Source organism: Rutilus rutilus, assembly GCF_951802725.1.
Source record: "Rutilus rutilus genome assembly, chromosome: 19".
In the NCBI taxonomy this organism is placed as follows: domain Eukaryota; kingdom Metazoa; phylum Chordata; class Actinopteri; order Cypriniformes; family Leuciscidae; genus Rutilus; species Rutilus rutilus.
In genome coordinates, this window is record NC_140232.1 from 34,037,207 (window position 1) to 34,054,917 (window position 17,711).

Consider the following 17,711-nt stretch of genomic DNA (forward strand, 5'->3'; position numbering starts at 1 on the left):
CGTTTTGGGTCTCCGTTTTTGCCGTTTTAGTGTGGACGGGAGGTGCAAACGTAGCAAAAGGTCTCCGTTTTTAAATGAAAACGCAGTAGTGTGGACGGGGCCTATGTGTGGGAAACACTGCCTGTATGATTTTCTTTCTTTTGCGGAACATAAAAGAAGAAATTTGAAAGAATATTTGTAACCAAAGAGCTTCGGTTCCCACTGACTTTAATTATATGGACAAAAATATAATGGAAGTCAATAGGAACCGAGTCTGTTCGGTTACAAATATTCTTCCACGTTTCTTCTTTTATGTTTCCGCAAAAGAAAGAAAATGATGACAGAATGTTCATTTTCGGGTGGACTTTCCCTTTAAATTTATACAGATGTGATATGGTTTACATAAGTCTGTAGGGCTGGGAGAGTCGTACATCTTTAAATGTGCTTTGGATTTCTGTTATGAAACTGTTTTTCCCAGAATTATTTACTGCTGTGAGGGTCAAACGGGCCTGTAAACAGCAATAAAAACTAGATTTACAGAGTTTTTAAGATTCTAGGGTGCACGTCATCAGTCCAGAGCAAGCAAACAAATTCATTGATTTATTATAATTAGCTAAGTTTTGGGTTTTATTTGCTCCTTGAGTGTGTACTGATGTGCGTTTTTGTTTTATATAATATTAGTGCAGTATTTTGTACATCAGTATTTCTATGTGGTTTACAGCTGCAGTCTGCATGTGCTCTACATTTGTGAGAACGGTGTGTGTGTGTGTGTGTGTGTGTGTGTGTGTGTGTGTGTGTGTGTGTGTGTGAGTGATGTGTGCACGTGCACATACAGCACCTGCTTGCATGTGTTTTCGTGTGGTTGGCATGTTCTGGTGGATAACATGAGCATGTGTCACATATACAGAGATAATCCTAAAGACTTGGTCTAAAACTGCTTTTTGGGAACATATGAGGAGCTCTTTTCCAAAACGCTATATAAATCCATTTAAATAGTTTTCAGGAAAATTATATTTTTTACCTAGACCCACACATTTTGTGAATATTCAATTTATCCTGTTAAAATGTTTGTTTTTTTGGCTCAGTCTGAACATGTTGAACAATGATTATTAAATCAAACAACAAAATTGTTGATGATAAATAAATTTTTTTTTTTAAATGTTCTCAAAACGCTATAAATCCATATTTTTTTTCCAAAAAGTGGCGTTTTTTTCCAAAAAGTGGCGTTCACATCAACGCGAAAAAAGTGATTTTCATGTTAAGTCAATGTAAAGACGCGTTTACGCGCATCTGGAGGTCCTGCGGCACGAATGAGGTGTTTAGCGCGGCGCGGACGCGCGAATGAGGCGAATTGAGCGTCTGGCGAATTGAGGGTGAGAGAGTGAGAGAGAGAATTCTGATTAGTCCAGAGGATGTATCGCGTTTACCTAAAAATAGGTTCGGCGCTTATCGCGGTTTGGAAAGGAACTGCATCTTGCAGTACATTTTAAACAAGGAAATATAGCGATTCGGCATGAAACGTTGATGGAGCAGTGAATGGGTTCAGTACACAGCAAAATGACATGACAAAGAGCTCTTCATATAGTATCCAGTCTAATCATAGCACTCCATTAGCGTCTTGTTTTAGCTGGATTAATGGTACACTGTAGGAAACAATTTTCACTCAGAAATTGCTAGTACATTTCACAAATAAATGAAACGGCAAGTAACACATTGAATTAAACAGAAAATTGCAAAGCGTTAAAGACTGACAAGTATTTTCTTGCAATCTGTTTTATTCACAACTTTGGAAATAAAAAATATTTTTACAGTGCAACATTTTTTTAAAGCTTTATTACGCAAAACACAATCTTTCGGAATAAACAAACAAAACAAACGCACTTATTTTATGATATTTACTCGCATGCTGAATTCGGCACCACATACTAGCTTACTACTCTTACCATATCTCTCTATGGCAGGAATAGTAAGAGTAGTAAGCGGTTGTGAAGTCAGCATCAGTTATGGAGAGACAACCAAGACATTTAACTTCTCCTAGTTATTGATGTGCTTTAAGAGCTTTAGTTTATTCGAGATTCATAGTAGTAATAATGAGTGAACCTTAACCCTAAATGATATTCCTTCTCCTCAATACAGGACACAAGCACTGCAGCCACTTTAGGGATGTGCCACAGGAATACTCTTCAGACTTGTGAAGCGGTCGGGGATCTTGTGTTCCTCTGACCCCCACATGAGAGCGCAGCTGTGTTACTGAGATCTAGACTCAACGTCGCTTGCTTTCTTCTCTGTTTGTGTGTAGTGTGAGGTCGTGTGTGATGGCACTGCACACAGCTGCTCACTGATGTACGGTTACAGACTCTAACGCGAGCCGGTGTACATTAAATGCATGGTTGCAATACATTTTAACTGACAATTCTGTGTTAATTGATTTTTTTTTTTTTATTAAGTTGCTGTAACTGTAATTAAATTGTCTTAAACATTTGAAATTGGACAGTTGTTTCCTAGTTCCCAGCATGCTTTGCTTAGGGCTGGATAAGGAGAATAGAGTGGCGCTGTGATGATGTAATTTTGTAGGCCAACCCGGAAGTCGTCATCATCACACTGGGACCAATAGGATTTTTGCATCGGCTTTTGAATTATTGCAAAAAACAAGCTCCGTGACGAACAAATGTTTATGATTATGAACAAATTAAGTTTGTTCAGGGCTCAACATTAAGCCTTGTCGTGTGTTTGTCATTCGGACAAGTAAAACGGTCAATTACAAAAAGTTGCTTGTCCGGAAAAAATAGGATTTTTATATATTATTATTATTTTTTTTATATATATATATAGTTTATTCTGAAGCAATTTTCCAGTTTTGACTTATTTAAATCTGCATATTTGTGATATTTACCCTGAGGACTTTTTTAAAAAACTTTATAAAGGCCCCCCCCCACAATCTTATTAAATATATGATTCATTTATATATTGTTAATAAATTTAAATTTTAAAATTAATTAAAAATTCTCAAATTTGATTTGATCAATAAATTCAATTAGAATATGACACTATAATTAATTTGCATTACGCTGAAAAATAATATCTGCATTAAACAATGCTAAGAGACTGTTTTAAACATATTTTTGAAAATACAAATAAGAAATGTTGGGGAAAAATTATAGTTTTAAACATGAAACTAAACTACCAGTAGGTGGCGGCAAGTGACCGTCTTAATCGAGTCATTGAGACATTCGTTCAAACGATTCGTTCAAACGGCTAATTCGTTCAAGAACAAGGCAGTTGTTTATAAATGGGTCATTGAATCTTCAATTAAACCGATTCGTCTGAAATGCTGAAACACGGCTGTGAAAAGCGCTGTGGTTCTGCTGTGATCTTTGTTCTGAACTATTTTCGCTGCTGAATCAGAACAAAAACAGTAAATGTTTTGTGTCTAAAATGGAAGTGACTTAAAATGAACTACTTGTTATTGACCTTTTGTATGAAATCAGTGTCACATTTTCAATGGTATTCAGGAAGTGTGATGTTGCTTAACTCTATCATGTGTTATAAATATAAAAACCTCCACGTTTTGAATTGTTAAACGAGTCTCTGTGTGTCCTGTGCGCATTTGTTTCCATTTCTCCTCGAGAGGCGCAACCTTACCGTCAGCATATTATACATTATACAGCCTATCGATCGCAGTCATTCTCGCGTTTTAGTGATTCCCTAGTTATTTTTTGTTGTTGTTATTGACGTTTTAATCAGGCTGCTTGTCCCGTCGGGCAAGTAAAATTCTCTTTCCCGTCCTGGACAAGCGTGAATGTCGAGCCCTGTCAGTGTACCATGTTGGTTGTTTCATTTGCAGTTGTCATAACTCAGAAAGATTGATGCATTATTTTTTTGTTGATCCAAAACATTTGTTCTTACACCGTGTCCTAACTACACGCAACGCGTCGACAAGTGTATTCTTTGACAAAGATTGTTTTAGTAACTCAGCCTATGTATTTGAATAATGTTTAAAGTGATACTCCACTTTTTTCGGAAATATGCTCATTTTACATCTCCCCCAGAGTTAAACAGTTGAGTTTTACCGTTTTAGAATCCATTCAGCCGAACTCCGGGTCTGGCGGTACCACTTTTAGCATAGCTTAGCACAGATCATTGATTCTGATGAGTCCAGTAGCATTTCTTTCAAAATGACCAAAGAGTTTCAATATTTTTCCTATTTAAAACTTGACTCTTCTGTAGTTAAACCGTGTACTAAGATCGACGGAAAATGAAAAGTTGCGATTTTCTAAGCCTATATGGCTAGGAACTACTCTCATTCCAGCGTAATAATCAAGGAACTGTGCGGCTGTACCATGAGTGCAGCAGGCGTAATGATATGACGCAGCGCCTGAAAATAGGTCTCATAGGTTAGACAAACTTAGTCCCGGTCACGTTGGAAGAAGTTACCGAGCTGGGGACTATTTTTAGGCGCTGCGTCATATCATTACGCCTGCTGCACCCATGGTACAGCCGCACAGTTCCTTGATTATTACGCAGGAATGAGAGTAGTTCCTAGCCATATAGGCTTAGAAAATCGCAACTTTTCATTTTCCGTCGATCTTAGTACACGGTTTAACTACAGAAGAGTCAAGTTTTAAATAGGAAAAATATTGAAACTCTTTGGTCATTTTGAAAGAAATGCTACTGGACTCATCAGAATCAATGATCTGTGCTAAGCTATGCTAAAAGTGGTACCGTCAGACCCGGAGTTCGGCTGAATGGATTCTAAAACGGTAAAACTCCGACCACACGCTGTTCTGATTGGCTGACTCCGCCCACACACTGTTCTGATTGGCTGTGGGTTTTGATTGATTTTTACGCATCTCGCAGTCGCGTCGCGTCTAGTGTGGACAGACACATTATTTGTCGCTGGAATCTTACCGCGTCTCGTCTGGTTAGGACACGGTGTTAGAGTATACTTTAATATTCCCTCGTTTCACTGCTGATAACTGAATGCATGTAAATGATATGGTCGATTTAAAGAAAATGTCTGCTCCTCTCTCTCCTGTTCCTCTCAGCAGCTTTAGACTGTGAAGTCAGACAGTGGGGTCCCTGGTCTCCCTGTTCCTCCGTGTGTGGGACGGGAACTACAGAGCGAAGCCGACAGGTCTCCACACCCCCACGCAACGGAGGCACGCCCTGTCCCGATCTCAAACAGCGCAGAGGGTGTCTCTCGCACACTGAGGCCTGCAGTGCAGCTAAAGGTAATAAGACTCGGGCTGAATACGAAATCGCCCCCCTATACCCTCAAATAGGGCGTTATTTGAGGGGACAGCCATTTGTAGTGGTGTCCGAAACCATAGTGAACGCTATTGAGTGCACTCATTCAATCCCACAATGCACTGCAATAACGAGTGCTTTGCTCAACGGTTGTCCGAATGAACTCGCTCGTTTCAGTCACTCCTTCAAGTGAACCTTATTAGTGGACTGACGTAGGGAAGAGTGAATGAGGGTTTAGGGGGCGCTTTCGGATTCAGCCCAGCTCACTTCTAAGGCAACATCCGAACTGCACTGGACCTCATGTCAGGGGGTCTGAGAGGTGGATGTCGTAACTTCTGTAGTGGTGAACGGAAACTGCAACAAGTATAATTTGTGAATATATTTAAATAAAAAGCAGAATTATCAAACCTAACTTTGCATTGGGAGCATGCATATAATCCCTTATTACACGGCTCTGTGGAATACTTGATTCTGATTGGTCAAATCTAAGTTATTCCCAGATAACAACTGCTCAAAACAGAAATGCAGGCTCATCCGGGTCACTGAAGTCAGCAGCGCTATACGCTCACTAGGAACGTTTTTTCTTCATGGAAGTTTTGCGTTTGGTGAGCTAATAAAATATTAAAACTCAGTCGAATCAATATTTTGTGTACAAATATTTAATTATGCCATCCAGTATCGTGGACTCGCTCTCCCTTGTTTCATACAAACGTAGCTGCTGCCATTTTGTGACTATTGTTTTGTACACTGTTGGATTATGAGATACAAACAGGTACAATTTTAAAATAGTTTAATTTTATTTAATTTTAATAGTTTGAACTTGCCGCGCTGCAACCGCTCTCTCCGTGGAAGCTTTGCGTTTAAAGACCTAATAATAATATATTTCAACTCAGATCAATATTTCATGTCTAATTATTTACTTATGTGGCAAGTAGCCGTGTAATAAGCGGGATAATGTACATCCAGCCGGTGGTTCTCTCAAAATAAACCCCTTCAGGCTGATGGAAGACATTATCCCTTACTTAAAATTAGGGTTGCACGATATATCGCCACCATATCGTTATCGGCAGATATATGTTTATGTATATGTATTAGGGCTGGGAATCGATAAAAAAAAAATTAACTAATTAATCGCACAATTTGCTGTGATTAATCGCAATTAATCGCATTTCCCCCAAACTTGTTCTCATCAATATTTAAACGTAAAATCACTAATTAAAGGGGACATATCATGCCAAATGCACTTTTTTAGCCCTTAAATGCATTTTGTTGTATATTTGGAATGTTTAGAAGTACAGAAAATATGAAATTATTCTCTTCAGGTGCTTCGTTGATATCCTTATATTCTGTTTTGGTCATATTTTTCAACCTGTTCCGATTTTTCTGTTATCTATGACGTTTTTTGAACTATTACGTCACAGTATTTGCAGCGGAACTGCCAAATAAGGACATTGACTTCCGGCCCAACACTTCCAGCAATCCGCCATTTTTATTTCTCGCTGCAATTTTGTAGTCCAAGCTAAAGGATGCAGAAGTTACGAGAGGGTAAGTTAAAATGTTCGGTTGTTGGATGTAGTAACCCACACGCTTCATTACACCGTCTAATGTAGATAAACTGCCGCGCTTGTGACAAGGGCGCATGTTTAACTGAAAGAACGAGCAGAGAGAGAGACCCGGTCGCGCGCGCGCTCTCTCTCTCTCTTCAGAGCCAGGCGAAAGTGTAAACAAGACATCGCCGTCTCCAAACTGGACGCTGTCTTGCTCGCTCTCCCTCGCACATATTAATCAAAATAAATCGACACGGTGGTAAAAGGTTGGAAGACCAAAGTTGCTTGTGTAAATACAGTACACACCAGTGCGATACATCCATATGAAGACGTTGTTCTACAGGTTCGTCGTCTTCATTTTCATCTCGCTCCGGCTCCGACTCTGGCTCGAACATGTAAGGCTGGCTGGACAAGTCTTCCGTAGTTGACATTTTGTTAATAACGTGTGAATAAAAAGTTTCTGTGCCGCTAGATAATCGTATCTCTGCTATCAAACTACAAAAATGGCCGAACGGGGTGGAGTTGAACCTCTGCAACCTGGAGAGGGGGCGGGGTATGAAGTGTCTCAATTGTATTTAAAGAGACCGCACCAAAACGAGTTGCTCTCAGACGCACATCAGAAAAGGGGTAGAAAAGGGGCCTGTGGAGCTATAATAATGAAGAATTCAGACCCAAGCATTGCAGTTCCGCTTTATATAGACTACAAATGTATGATTTATATGTAAAAAGGAACAATTTAAAAGCATGATATGTCTCCTTTAAATTAAACAACACACAAAAAAAGGAGAAAAAAAGAAAAATGTCAACACAAATTGGACAGAAAATAGCCCTATATTAAAATATTAAACATCAATATATTATTCTTCATTCAGTTCTATGCAACATACTCAGATTTAACAGATTTATTTTTTGACTAATTATCTAAATAAAGTATAGTCATACAAAGCTATTATTACCAGAGCATGTGATCAGAGCAGGTAATTTTACCATTGTTGCCCAGCATGCCTATACCAGCTCAGCAAACAGAAGTCTACTACTGAGAAATTTCACGTTATTTGAGCGGACTTTGCTTTTCCAGTGCGTGACCGGTACATGATTGGAGCGTTTGGGCCGTTAACTACAGAGCAGAACGCGCAGCGCAAACACGAAGCGGAACATTGAGCAGAGAGCGCAGCGCGCCAACACACACACACACGGAACGGAGCGAGAATGAAACCTGATCGCCGAACACGGAGGGGCGGGACGGCATATTTTCGGCCTTTTCAATAGCAGCCGCAACAGGAAGTCATTAAAACGAGGCAACAAAAAGGGTGCTGCGTCAATTGCGTTTTTTTTTTTTTTATGCGTTAAACATCTCAAATGAATCGCAAAGATTAATGCGTTAATTCCCCCAGCCCTAATATGTATATATCATTATTAACCCGATAAGAAAATTTGGCCGATATATTAAAGCTGATAAATAATGGAATATTTCCCTCAGCTGAGACTCTTCAGATGTGCACTGTTCACCAGGAGGGTTTTGAAATATGATTTAAATCACTTTGAAAAGGTGAAGCAAGTCTGTCATATCGGCTACATAAAATTATAATGAGAACATCATTATAATTGTGTGTTTGGGACATGGCTTTTAATGGTGAGACTTTTGTTTTTGTAATCAGGCTTTCAAAAATTATATAAAAATTTGGATTTCAATTTATCGGCCAGTTGATCGGATATCGGCTTTCAAATATAAAGAATTATTGGTTGTCGGGCAAAAGTTTTATATCGGTGCATCCCTACTTAAAATGCTATGTAGACAACACACTAGGTTTTTGAAACAACTAGTGTGTCAATGTGTGTGATCCAAGGTGAGATAAAGAGGGGATGAAAAAGTCAATGTCAGTGCATGAGAATTCCCACATCGGTATTGCATTATATCAGCACTAAATCATTCCACCTTCAGAGACATTTTACTACCTCTGTGTCTTTGAGCGCAGATGTGTTCAGCATTATTGTTATTTCAGCTGAGATCTCATAGTAAGACGTTTGACTACAGACTAAAGTTGGCAAATATATTCCCTCCCCCCTCCCGTAATTATTTTAGATAGTTTTTTTTTAACCATTTTAATCACAAATGCATACAAATATCCCATAAATGTGTCTTTCAAGCAATATAAGCTCATAAAAACTGTATGTATAATACAATATACACGTCTGTGTGTGTGTGTGTGTGTGTGTGTGTGTTGTGCTCTGGTGCTGTGCGTCGTCTCTGGAGGAGTTTAATTTGCTCTCTTTCATTATCTTGATCTCTTCCTCCTCTTTAGAGGTGGCCAAAATCCTGCCTGACTCATTCAAGCGGAACTTTAAGGACCCTTGGAGACGGCCGCACATGCTTATGAAGGAGGAGAAGAAGAGGTGAGAGCGATGGAACTGCAAATACACAGAACATTTACAGATAATTCAAACACATGCCTTTAACCGAAGGTTGTGCAGAGAGTTTAGACATCAACAGTGTTGTCTAGACTTACGGTGACCCTCAGATCTAGAACAAGGTGAATTTGCCATTTGTTTGGATTATTGAAAGGAGTCATACAGACCTGATATGTAGTGGATATCTGTGTTTTGACGATCCAAGGATAATTGAATAACTAAACGTAAAACTACTTACAGAAAGGTATCATCAAGATATTTGTGAAAATGAAACAATATGAATCGTGGATAGTGACAATATATTGTGTATAGTTCACCCAAAATAAAAATGATGTGTGAGAAAAAAGTTTTCACAGGGTCCCCGCGGATCCTTAAAAAGTCTTAAAAGGTCTTAAATTAGATTTTTTAAATTTAAGGCGATAAAAAGTCTTAAAAATATATATATTTTTAAAAATGTCTTATTTTTACTTATGAAAGGTCTTAAATTTTAGATGACACTTTGAATTAGACTTATCCTAAATGCTTTCGAAATTAAAACTATCTAATTAGCGTAGGCCTACGTATTATTTTTTAAATTCTATCTTTGTGGATTTGCTTGTTCACGTGACAATTCGCGTCACTTACGGCAGCATATTAGCCTACGCCTGTCTCCTGCACGCGAGAGGAGAGAAGAAAACGAGTAAATGTCAGTTAATTTGTAAGTTCATTCTTTATGTGCTTAGGAGTGTGCGATATTGTCTATGAACTATGATGATATTGTAATCATTGTTTTAACTATGTACGAGGCACTGCGAGTGCGAGCTGACATCACGTTTCTCTCATGCTTACTTTCTCTGCGTGATGTGTGGAGTTATAGATGTCCCCAAATGAGTTTTTGTCTTATATTTATATCATATTATGTTATATTAGAATATCACATGAGCAAGAGTGCCGTTTTCCTGTGCACACTTGCAAATGTGCTATTTATTTTATACAACAGTTAAATTAACAAAGTTAACATTGTGAGTTACTTTTTGGACCCAATATTGTCAATTTTCACTTTATATAACCGACGAGAATTTCATAATGAAGCCGTGGTCCAAAAGACCGCGATGATTTATCCGAAACTGAAATCCGTGTTTTGAACGAATCATTTTAAGGATTCAATGAACAATCACTTGTTTTTCTGAATGAATCAGCCGTTTGATCAAATCGGTTGAATAAATGACTCCAACAACTCGCTTATTAAGACAGTGACGTGCCGCCACCTACTGGTGGTTTTAGTTTCATATTTAAAGTATCATTTAATTAAAACGTTAAAATTATAAATATTTCATATTTAAATATTGAATAGCTTTATTTATGCAATTGTAAATGAAGTGTAAATATAGTAGGCTAATGCCAGTTTTGATTTACAAAATATGAATATCTTCGTGAGTCTGCTGTCAACAACAGGCCTAAACCAGCCAGGGTACCAGTACAAAAACACAATCAGTAAAATATCATCTAATTATTATCAACAAAACTTTGAAAATATCTAGACATATTTTTGTCAATATTGCGCACCCCTAATGTACGGTATTAATTTTGATTTCTTCAGGTCTTAAAAAGGTCTTAAAAAGCCTTAAATTTGACTTTAAAAATTGTGCAGATACCCTGTTTCAGAGTTTTAGTGTCAGAGTTTAAAGTAAATTTTTTTGTTAACCTTTTACCTCATGTCTTTTGAGTATCGCAATATCGTATCGTGATATGAGGGTATCGTTACACCCCTAGAAAGGGATCATCAAGATATTTGTGTTTGTATTCATGTCGATGTGTAATCCTTAAAGTCGCATGAAATAAAAATTCTGCCTTTTCATTTTCTATGTGAATGTTATAGAACTTATTCATTCATGTATACATTTTATTTAAAAAAAAAAAGACTTCCAGTGAAAAGACGGTCACGTTCATCTGAGTGCCACGCCCACTTCTCAACATCCAATCAACAACTGATGCATAGAACAAGACCCCATCCTATATTTTTATTCTGTAATTCAATAGACTCGGGTGTGCGTCACAATATGGAAGAAAAGATCTGTCACTACTTCTGTTTTATCATGACTTTAAAGGGATAGTTCACCCCAATATGAAAACCCTGTCATCATTTACTCGCCCTCGTTTCGATGTAAGCAGTTTAGGGAACAGAGTTGTGTGTACAATGAAAATTAATGGACACTGGGGCCGTAAATCTCCAAAAATGGCAAAAAGGTTCCTTAAAATTGGGGATGCACAATATATCGGTATAGGCCATTTTTAATGTTATCGGCCCGCTAAGAAATTTTGTCCGATATATTAGTAATCGGCAAATATATTGGTTGTCGGCTTTCAAATATAAAGAATTATCGGTAAAAGTAGTCTATACAACTTGTATGTACTAATGTCATCAGCATTACCTGTAATTGATGGTAGAGACGAGAGAGACTGTAAATGTTGAGTTTTGCTTATGTATAATCTAAAACAAGTTTAAAAATATTAATACTAAAAGCAGCAAAAACGTTTTTCACAGGTTTTGTTTTCTGGGAACATCGTCCTAAATCCACAATTTAATTTAAATTTTACGAGCCTATCTTTAAGTCACTTTATATCCCTTGTTACAACCTTAGTAACACCTGCCTGAGGCCAGGAAATCAGATCTGTGTGTGTGTGTGTGTGTGTGTGTGTGTGGACATTAAGAGAATGAACGTGAATGTGTGATCAGTGAGCAGATAATGAGGAGTTAAATAGCAGGTGCAGGTTCAAATGAACTGAGATTAAACGACTATCTGAGGTTCCTTCTAAGCAGCACACACAGGAAATCCCAGAGCAAACCCTTTCATTAATCACAGGTGTTTAGTTTCAGCATGATGGATGTGTGTGTGTGTGTGTGTGTGTGAGAGAAAACATGCAGACCATGGAGGAGGAAAGAACGCCACACAGGAAACACATCACACTAATTAAATCCAGCGTAGGGAGGCCGACCTTTAACCTTATACTGCCTGCAACACACATGCACACATAAAGGAAGTATGATCGTGCATATAGAGACAATTCCAAAAAGTGTTTAAGAGTCCTAGTGGAAATAAAACACAATCTTTAAAGTCCCCCTGTGGTGGAAATCAAGCTTTTAATGTTGTCTATGTGGTGTTTTTAATATGCTTTAAGACAAACCATGTGTAAATTCATAAGTTGACACCATTGCTGAGTATTTCCTCCTTAAAACTGCAGTGAACCAAAGACAGTCTCAAAAACACGCTTTGAAATCGCTGGTGTTTCTGACGTCACAAACTACCTTGTAACCAATCAGATCAACGTGTGATCGTCAACCAGTGGATCTCTGAGCTGACTGAGTGAGTGGAGGCGGGGCTCATTTGCATATTCATAGAACCGTTCATGAACCGAAGTCTGTTGCGGTGCGTGTAGTTAGAGGTGTTTGCTATTTGAATCAACAATGGAGTTTAAAAAATACGACCGATGGACCGACGAGACGATGAGGTTCAGGCTTTATTAAGCTTAAATTCAGAGGATGAAATCCAACTGTAAAGCAGCGTGCAATCCTACGTCACCGGATTAATTTGCCTTAATCTTCACGGTACTTTAGACCGCGGTGGAAACGCAGACAGCAACAGGTCTGGGGGAAAAAAGTTCCTGAGACAAACTGTTCCGGGTAATTTCGGTGGAAACGCGGTTTTAGTTTGCAAATGGTGATTTATGTGTCTAAATGTCCTCTCTCTCTCTGTGTCTGTTGCAGTTATTGTGTGCAGATGCGTGTGAAGCAGGCGAGCGCTGCGTGTAAAGTCAAGCCGTGGAGTGCAGGTTTGGTCCGCGAACGTTCCGTGTGTGTCGAGTGTCAGAGCGACGCCATGGCGACCGATAACCGTTGCCGTGGAGACGGGCTGCTGAACATCAGGTACTTCAACTTTTATTTATTTATATAGCACATTTAATTGCAACGTTGTCGCCCAAAGTGCTTCACAGTTATAACTAAAAACATACATATATAAAAACATTTACCAAGCCTAGCAAATGAAGGCATGACTACACACTCTTAAGGCCCATTCACACCAAGAACGATAACTATATTCACGTCCACACCAACAAACTTTTTATTCTAACCTGCGCTGCGGTTTCAAAGTAGCAAAAACACATGACCTGTCGCTGCTTTACGTTTGTCACCACTGTGTTCATGGACTTTTCAGTTAGTTGTCATTTGTCACATGTTCCTTTGTTCAGTTTCCCGCCACTAGTCTGTCTCCCTGGTTACCATCATTAGTTCATCTGTATCACCTGTGTCCTATTAATTACCATCATCTGTGTTTGCTATTTAGTTCCTCCTGTTCACTGTCTTTGTCTGATCTCCGTTAGGTGTGGTTATGTTGCCCGCTTGGAGAGCTTTCATTAAAATAGATGAATATTGATCTTAATCAACGTTACACAAAAACATCAAAAGAAAAACAGGCACTTTTGGGTACACGATATCCTTAAAAGACGAGAGGAGTTTTACTCAGATTAGAGAGTTGTCATCTTTTGAAGACAAATTTGACTCATACTTTCGAATTAATCAATATCAGTTTACATGTCTTTTATCAGATGTTTCTGTACCTCAGCGATAAACTTCTCTAACAATAGCCGCGTTTCCATTACCCTTCAAATTGCGCAAATTGAAATTGCGAATTGAAAATACGCCCAATGGAAACACGTCAATTTCGCAAAAACTACCATTTATCGCAAAAAAGTTTTTCCGCTTGCATGAGGAGGTTTTTCAGGCAATTCGAAAAAGGAATATTTCGCAAAACTGCAATGGAAACAGTTTTTGCGCATTTACAGTCACCTGACGTAGACGACGCTGTGTGTTTGGACAGAATACGAGACGGAGTTCTTTATTGAATTCATAAAAGACAAAAGAATGACAGAAATACTGGATTCTAAACCTCAAAGAAATGCCACAATCAAGACCTTGAAGCAGAAATGAGGGAGAAAAACCCAGAAACACCTCATATGAGCCGCTCACAGTATAAGGGTCTTTCCTTGCCATTAATGCTTGGATAACACGCCTACGTTTCCTTCCATTAATAATAATAATGTCTAGTGCGGTACGTGGCTGTGATATATATAAACCTACCAACGTCCGTTGCCATGATTTTTGGAATGATTTATCGAGAGAGGAAAAAATGACGTTTTAATTAATAATTTGTTACATTTATATAGCACTTTTCTAGGTACTCAAAGCGCTTTACAAGGAAGGGGGAATCTCCTCAACCACCACCAATGTGCAGCTCCACGTGGATGATGTGACGGCAGCCATATTGCGCCAGAACGCCCACCACACACCAGCTTACTGGTGGAGAGGAGACAGTGATGAAGCCAATCAGTATATGGGGATGATTAGGAGGCCATGATGGACAGAGGCCAAGGGGCAAATTTGGCCAGGATGTCGGGGTTACATCCCTACTCTTTTTCAAAGGACATCCTGGGATTTTTAATGACCACAGAGAGTCAGGACCTCGGTTTAACGTCTCATCCGAAGGACGTTTTAGTCACATAACATCAGTTAATGGAAACGCCGTCATTTCGCAATAGTTTTTTATCGATATTTAGAAAAAAATCGCAAAAGTTTTGCGCAAATCTGTAATGGAAACGCGCCTAATGTCGTCTGCCATTTTAAATGCACGAGAGCCCTTTAAATTCGAGTGGATTCTGATTGGCTTGTCAGTGTTTTATCGTTCGACAGCTGGAAAAAAAAATCGTTCTGAAAGTGATCCAACGATATTCGTTTATCGTTATAGTTGTGGTGTGAACTCTGCTATTCTTTAATACGGAGATAGATTTTTATTCTTTATCGTTATCTTTATATCGTCCTTGGTGTGAACCGGGCCTTTAGACACACACACACACACACCCTCACACAACTGTATAGTGAGATCAGTGTAGAGAGAAAATTAAGTTCTTACTTCAATAAACAGAATACGCTTAACTAAAAGGTACACATTGCACACGCAGACACGCTCTTTAACATGAATGTATTTTCCACCAGGACCTTCTGGGCCGCTGCGTCAGCACCTGGTTGCTCTGGGTCGTGGGTTCGAGAGTCTTCCACCGAGGACTGCCGGTGTCCGTCGTACTCCATGATCTTTGTCTGAACCGACACGACCTTTAAAGCTCATTTTGAGGGACAAGGGAGTCATTTCATGCCTTTTGAAGCCAAATTCTCTCCATCAAAAGCTAAGCAATGACGCCACAGCGTATCTGTCACCTTACTGTGTATCTGTGCCTCCAGCAAACCAAACACACACGACCCTGTTTTCCCCAAGCTCGTCTATCTACCTCCAATTCCCCAAACTCACCCGTTTCCGATGCCTTATATTATAGCTTTCACTCTGTCCGGTTTCTCTACTCTTCTTGTCTGTCTTCTGATGTACTGTATTTATATACGTTTGAATGTATCTTCCATTCGTCAGTGTGTGTGTGTGTGTGTGTGTGTGTGTGTGTGCATTACGCACCTCCAGTAGTGGTTGCATGTTTTTGAACGCAAAACTTGTTTAATGCACGTGTCGCTGAAAGACAAGCTAATGTATATGAATGTTTCTGTTTGGTAGTATTTCAGTCTCTCGAGATTTCTTCTTTGCTCTTTGTCATGAGTTCTGGAAAGTGTCCTTTCACACTCTTGGACCGGAAGTCACTAGCGTTCAGTTTGCTTGCTTGGTCTGAAAGCTGTATTTGTAGGCCGCACTTGATTCTTCCTGAAAATGGGATCGGGTTCCTGTGTTTGCAAGTGGTATAAAAGCCAAAACGGCGTGAACCGCATCTGATGACGTACAGTTTGCCCATGACGGTATAAATTAATTTCTCTTTGATGCTTGTCTTTCCATTAAAATCCAATTTATTTTATTAAAATACATTTCCAATTTATTTATTATTACAGCATCTCTGACTTGAATATATAGTGACTCTCTCTCACACACACACATATAACATCAGGATTGCACCAAATAAATGCTTTCTAGATTGTAAGTTCATTGTATTTTTTAAACCTCTAAGTAATATTTCAACAGCTTGCGTTTTATTGATGCTCTTGTATGATTTTGTTATTGTTTTTACCATCACACATTAAACAGTCATACGTCTCAGTTCATTTTCTTTCATTGCTGTTGTTGTTTTTCAGTGTCACGATTGACATATCGGTGCGATTCTTCCTCGGTTCACTAACCCATCATCGGCGTCGTACGAGGTATTTGGCGCGCACGTGCTCATTACAGATCAAAGCGCTCGTCTCGTGTTTACACACACCCGTCTGCACACACACTATGCTCACTACATACAGTTTATGGCATTTTTTGCATGCTTGCTCAGTACAGCATACTTGAGATTCAGGTAATCATGTGTTTTGTCCCTAACACACTTCTGAAGGATGTACTGAATGACGGACTGACACAGTTACTCTAACCAGTACATTCTGCACTGCTTTACACAAGACAAAAGTTAGGGCACACAACTAAATGTGTTACACTTATAAAAACCTTTTAAACTTCTGCTTAAAGCAGCACTCAGTAGCTTCGGGATTTCTTCGCTGTATTCTCGCTTTTTGCTCGCAGGTTTCTCTCTAGAGCTCCCCCCACAGCTTCAGAATAGATATTTGACAACACTGTTGTAAAAACTCGTTGGTGATTCTCAGACACCAGAGGCTAGCAGATCAACGACATCAAAGCAGATGGGACATTCTTTAAAACGTCTTCTTCATTCGGGTTCGGACAGCGTGAGGGAGCGCAATAATGACGGCATTTTAGCAGATTTCTTTTGGCCGTAAAGCAATTGTTTACATCGCGAGACCTGATATCACGCGAGACTTCCTGACGCGGCGGCCGGCGGCCCGCCGCCCCAAAGTTGCAAGTGCGTATTTTCCGCTCACGGGCACCAGGGGGGTGCGAAACGACCACCATTCAACCCGAAATAAGTATTATAACCATTCCAATGACTCCGAAGCTGTTCAGTTAAGGTAAAAAAGATACTTAGTTCACTTTTAAATGCTTTCAAGTCGTTTTTGTATAAACAACAAACAAATAAGTGAATAATAGTGATAATAAACAAAAATTCTGAATTTATGAATGTCTTTACAAAATTGTGTATATGCTATATATATATATATTATATTATAATACTGCAATTAATATGTATAAATAACCACATACTACTTTGTACTCTAATTTATTTAGATTTTTACCAAAAATATGTCCATTTAATATAACTAACAAAACTGTCTACTGTATGTATGGATGTCTTTACTAAATATATTTTTTAAATGAGTGTGTGCGTGTGTGTGTGTGTGTGTGTGTGTGTGTGTGTGTACACACTGACTGCCCGGCCAAAAAAAGTTGCTGTGTGTGTGTGTGTGTATGTATATAATGCACACTAATTCATTCTGCTCATGTTTCATGAATGAGGCTCAATGTGTTTGTCAGAACTGTTGTACCAACATTATCTCACGACCAATGGTACGAATTCGTACGAGTGATAAAAAGGTGGCTAATTCATACGAAT

At 38.9% G+C, this 17,711-nt stretch overlaps 1 protein-coding gene across 2 annotated transcripts in view; it reads left to right on the plus strand.

The window, feature by feature from the left end:
- Positions 1-16,303, plus strand: part of LOC311278066 (somatomedin-B and thrombospondin type-1 domain-containing protein) — a 28,321-nt gene extending 12,018 nt beyond the window's left edge. The window contains exons 2-5 of one of the 2 annotated variants that reach the window (XM_084388647.1): positions 5,028-5,210; positions 9,077-9,167; positions 12,928-13,086; positions 15,211-16,303. In XM_084388647.1, the coding sequence (XP_084244773.1) occupies positions 5,028-5,210; positions 9,077-9,167; positions 12,928-13,086; positions 15,211-15,316 (539 nt within the window). In that variant the 3' untranslated portion in view covers positions 15,317-16,303. Of the gene's footprint in view, positions 1-5,024; positions 5,211-9,076; positions 9,168-12,927; positions 13,087-15,210 lie in introns of both variants that reach the window. The other variant, XM_084388646.1, reaches the window with a different exon arrangement.
- Positions 16,304-17,711: the final 1,408 nt, after the last annotated feature.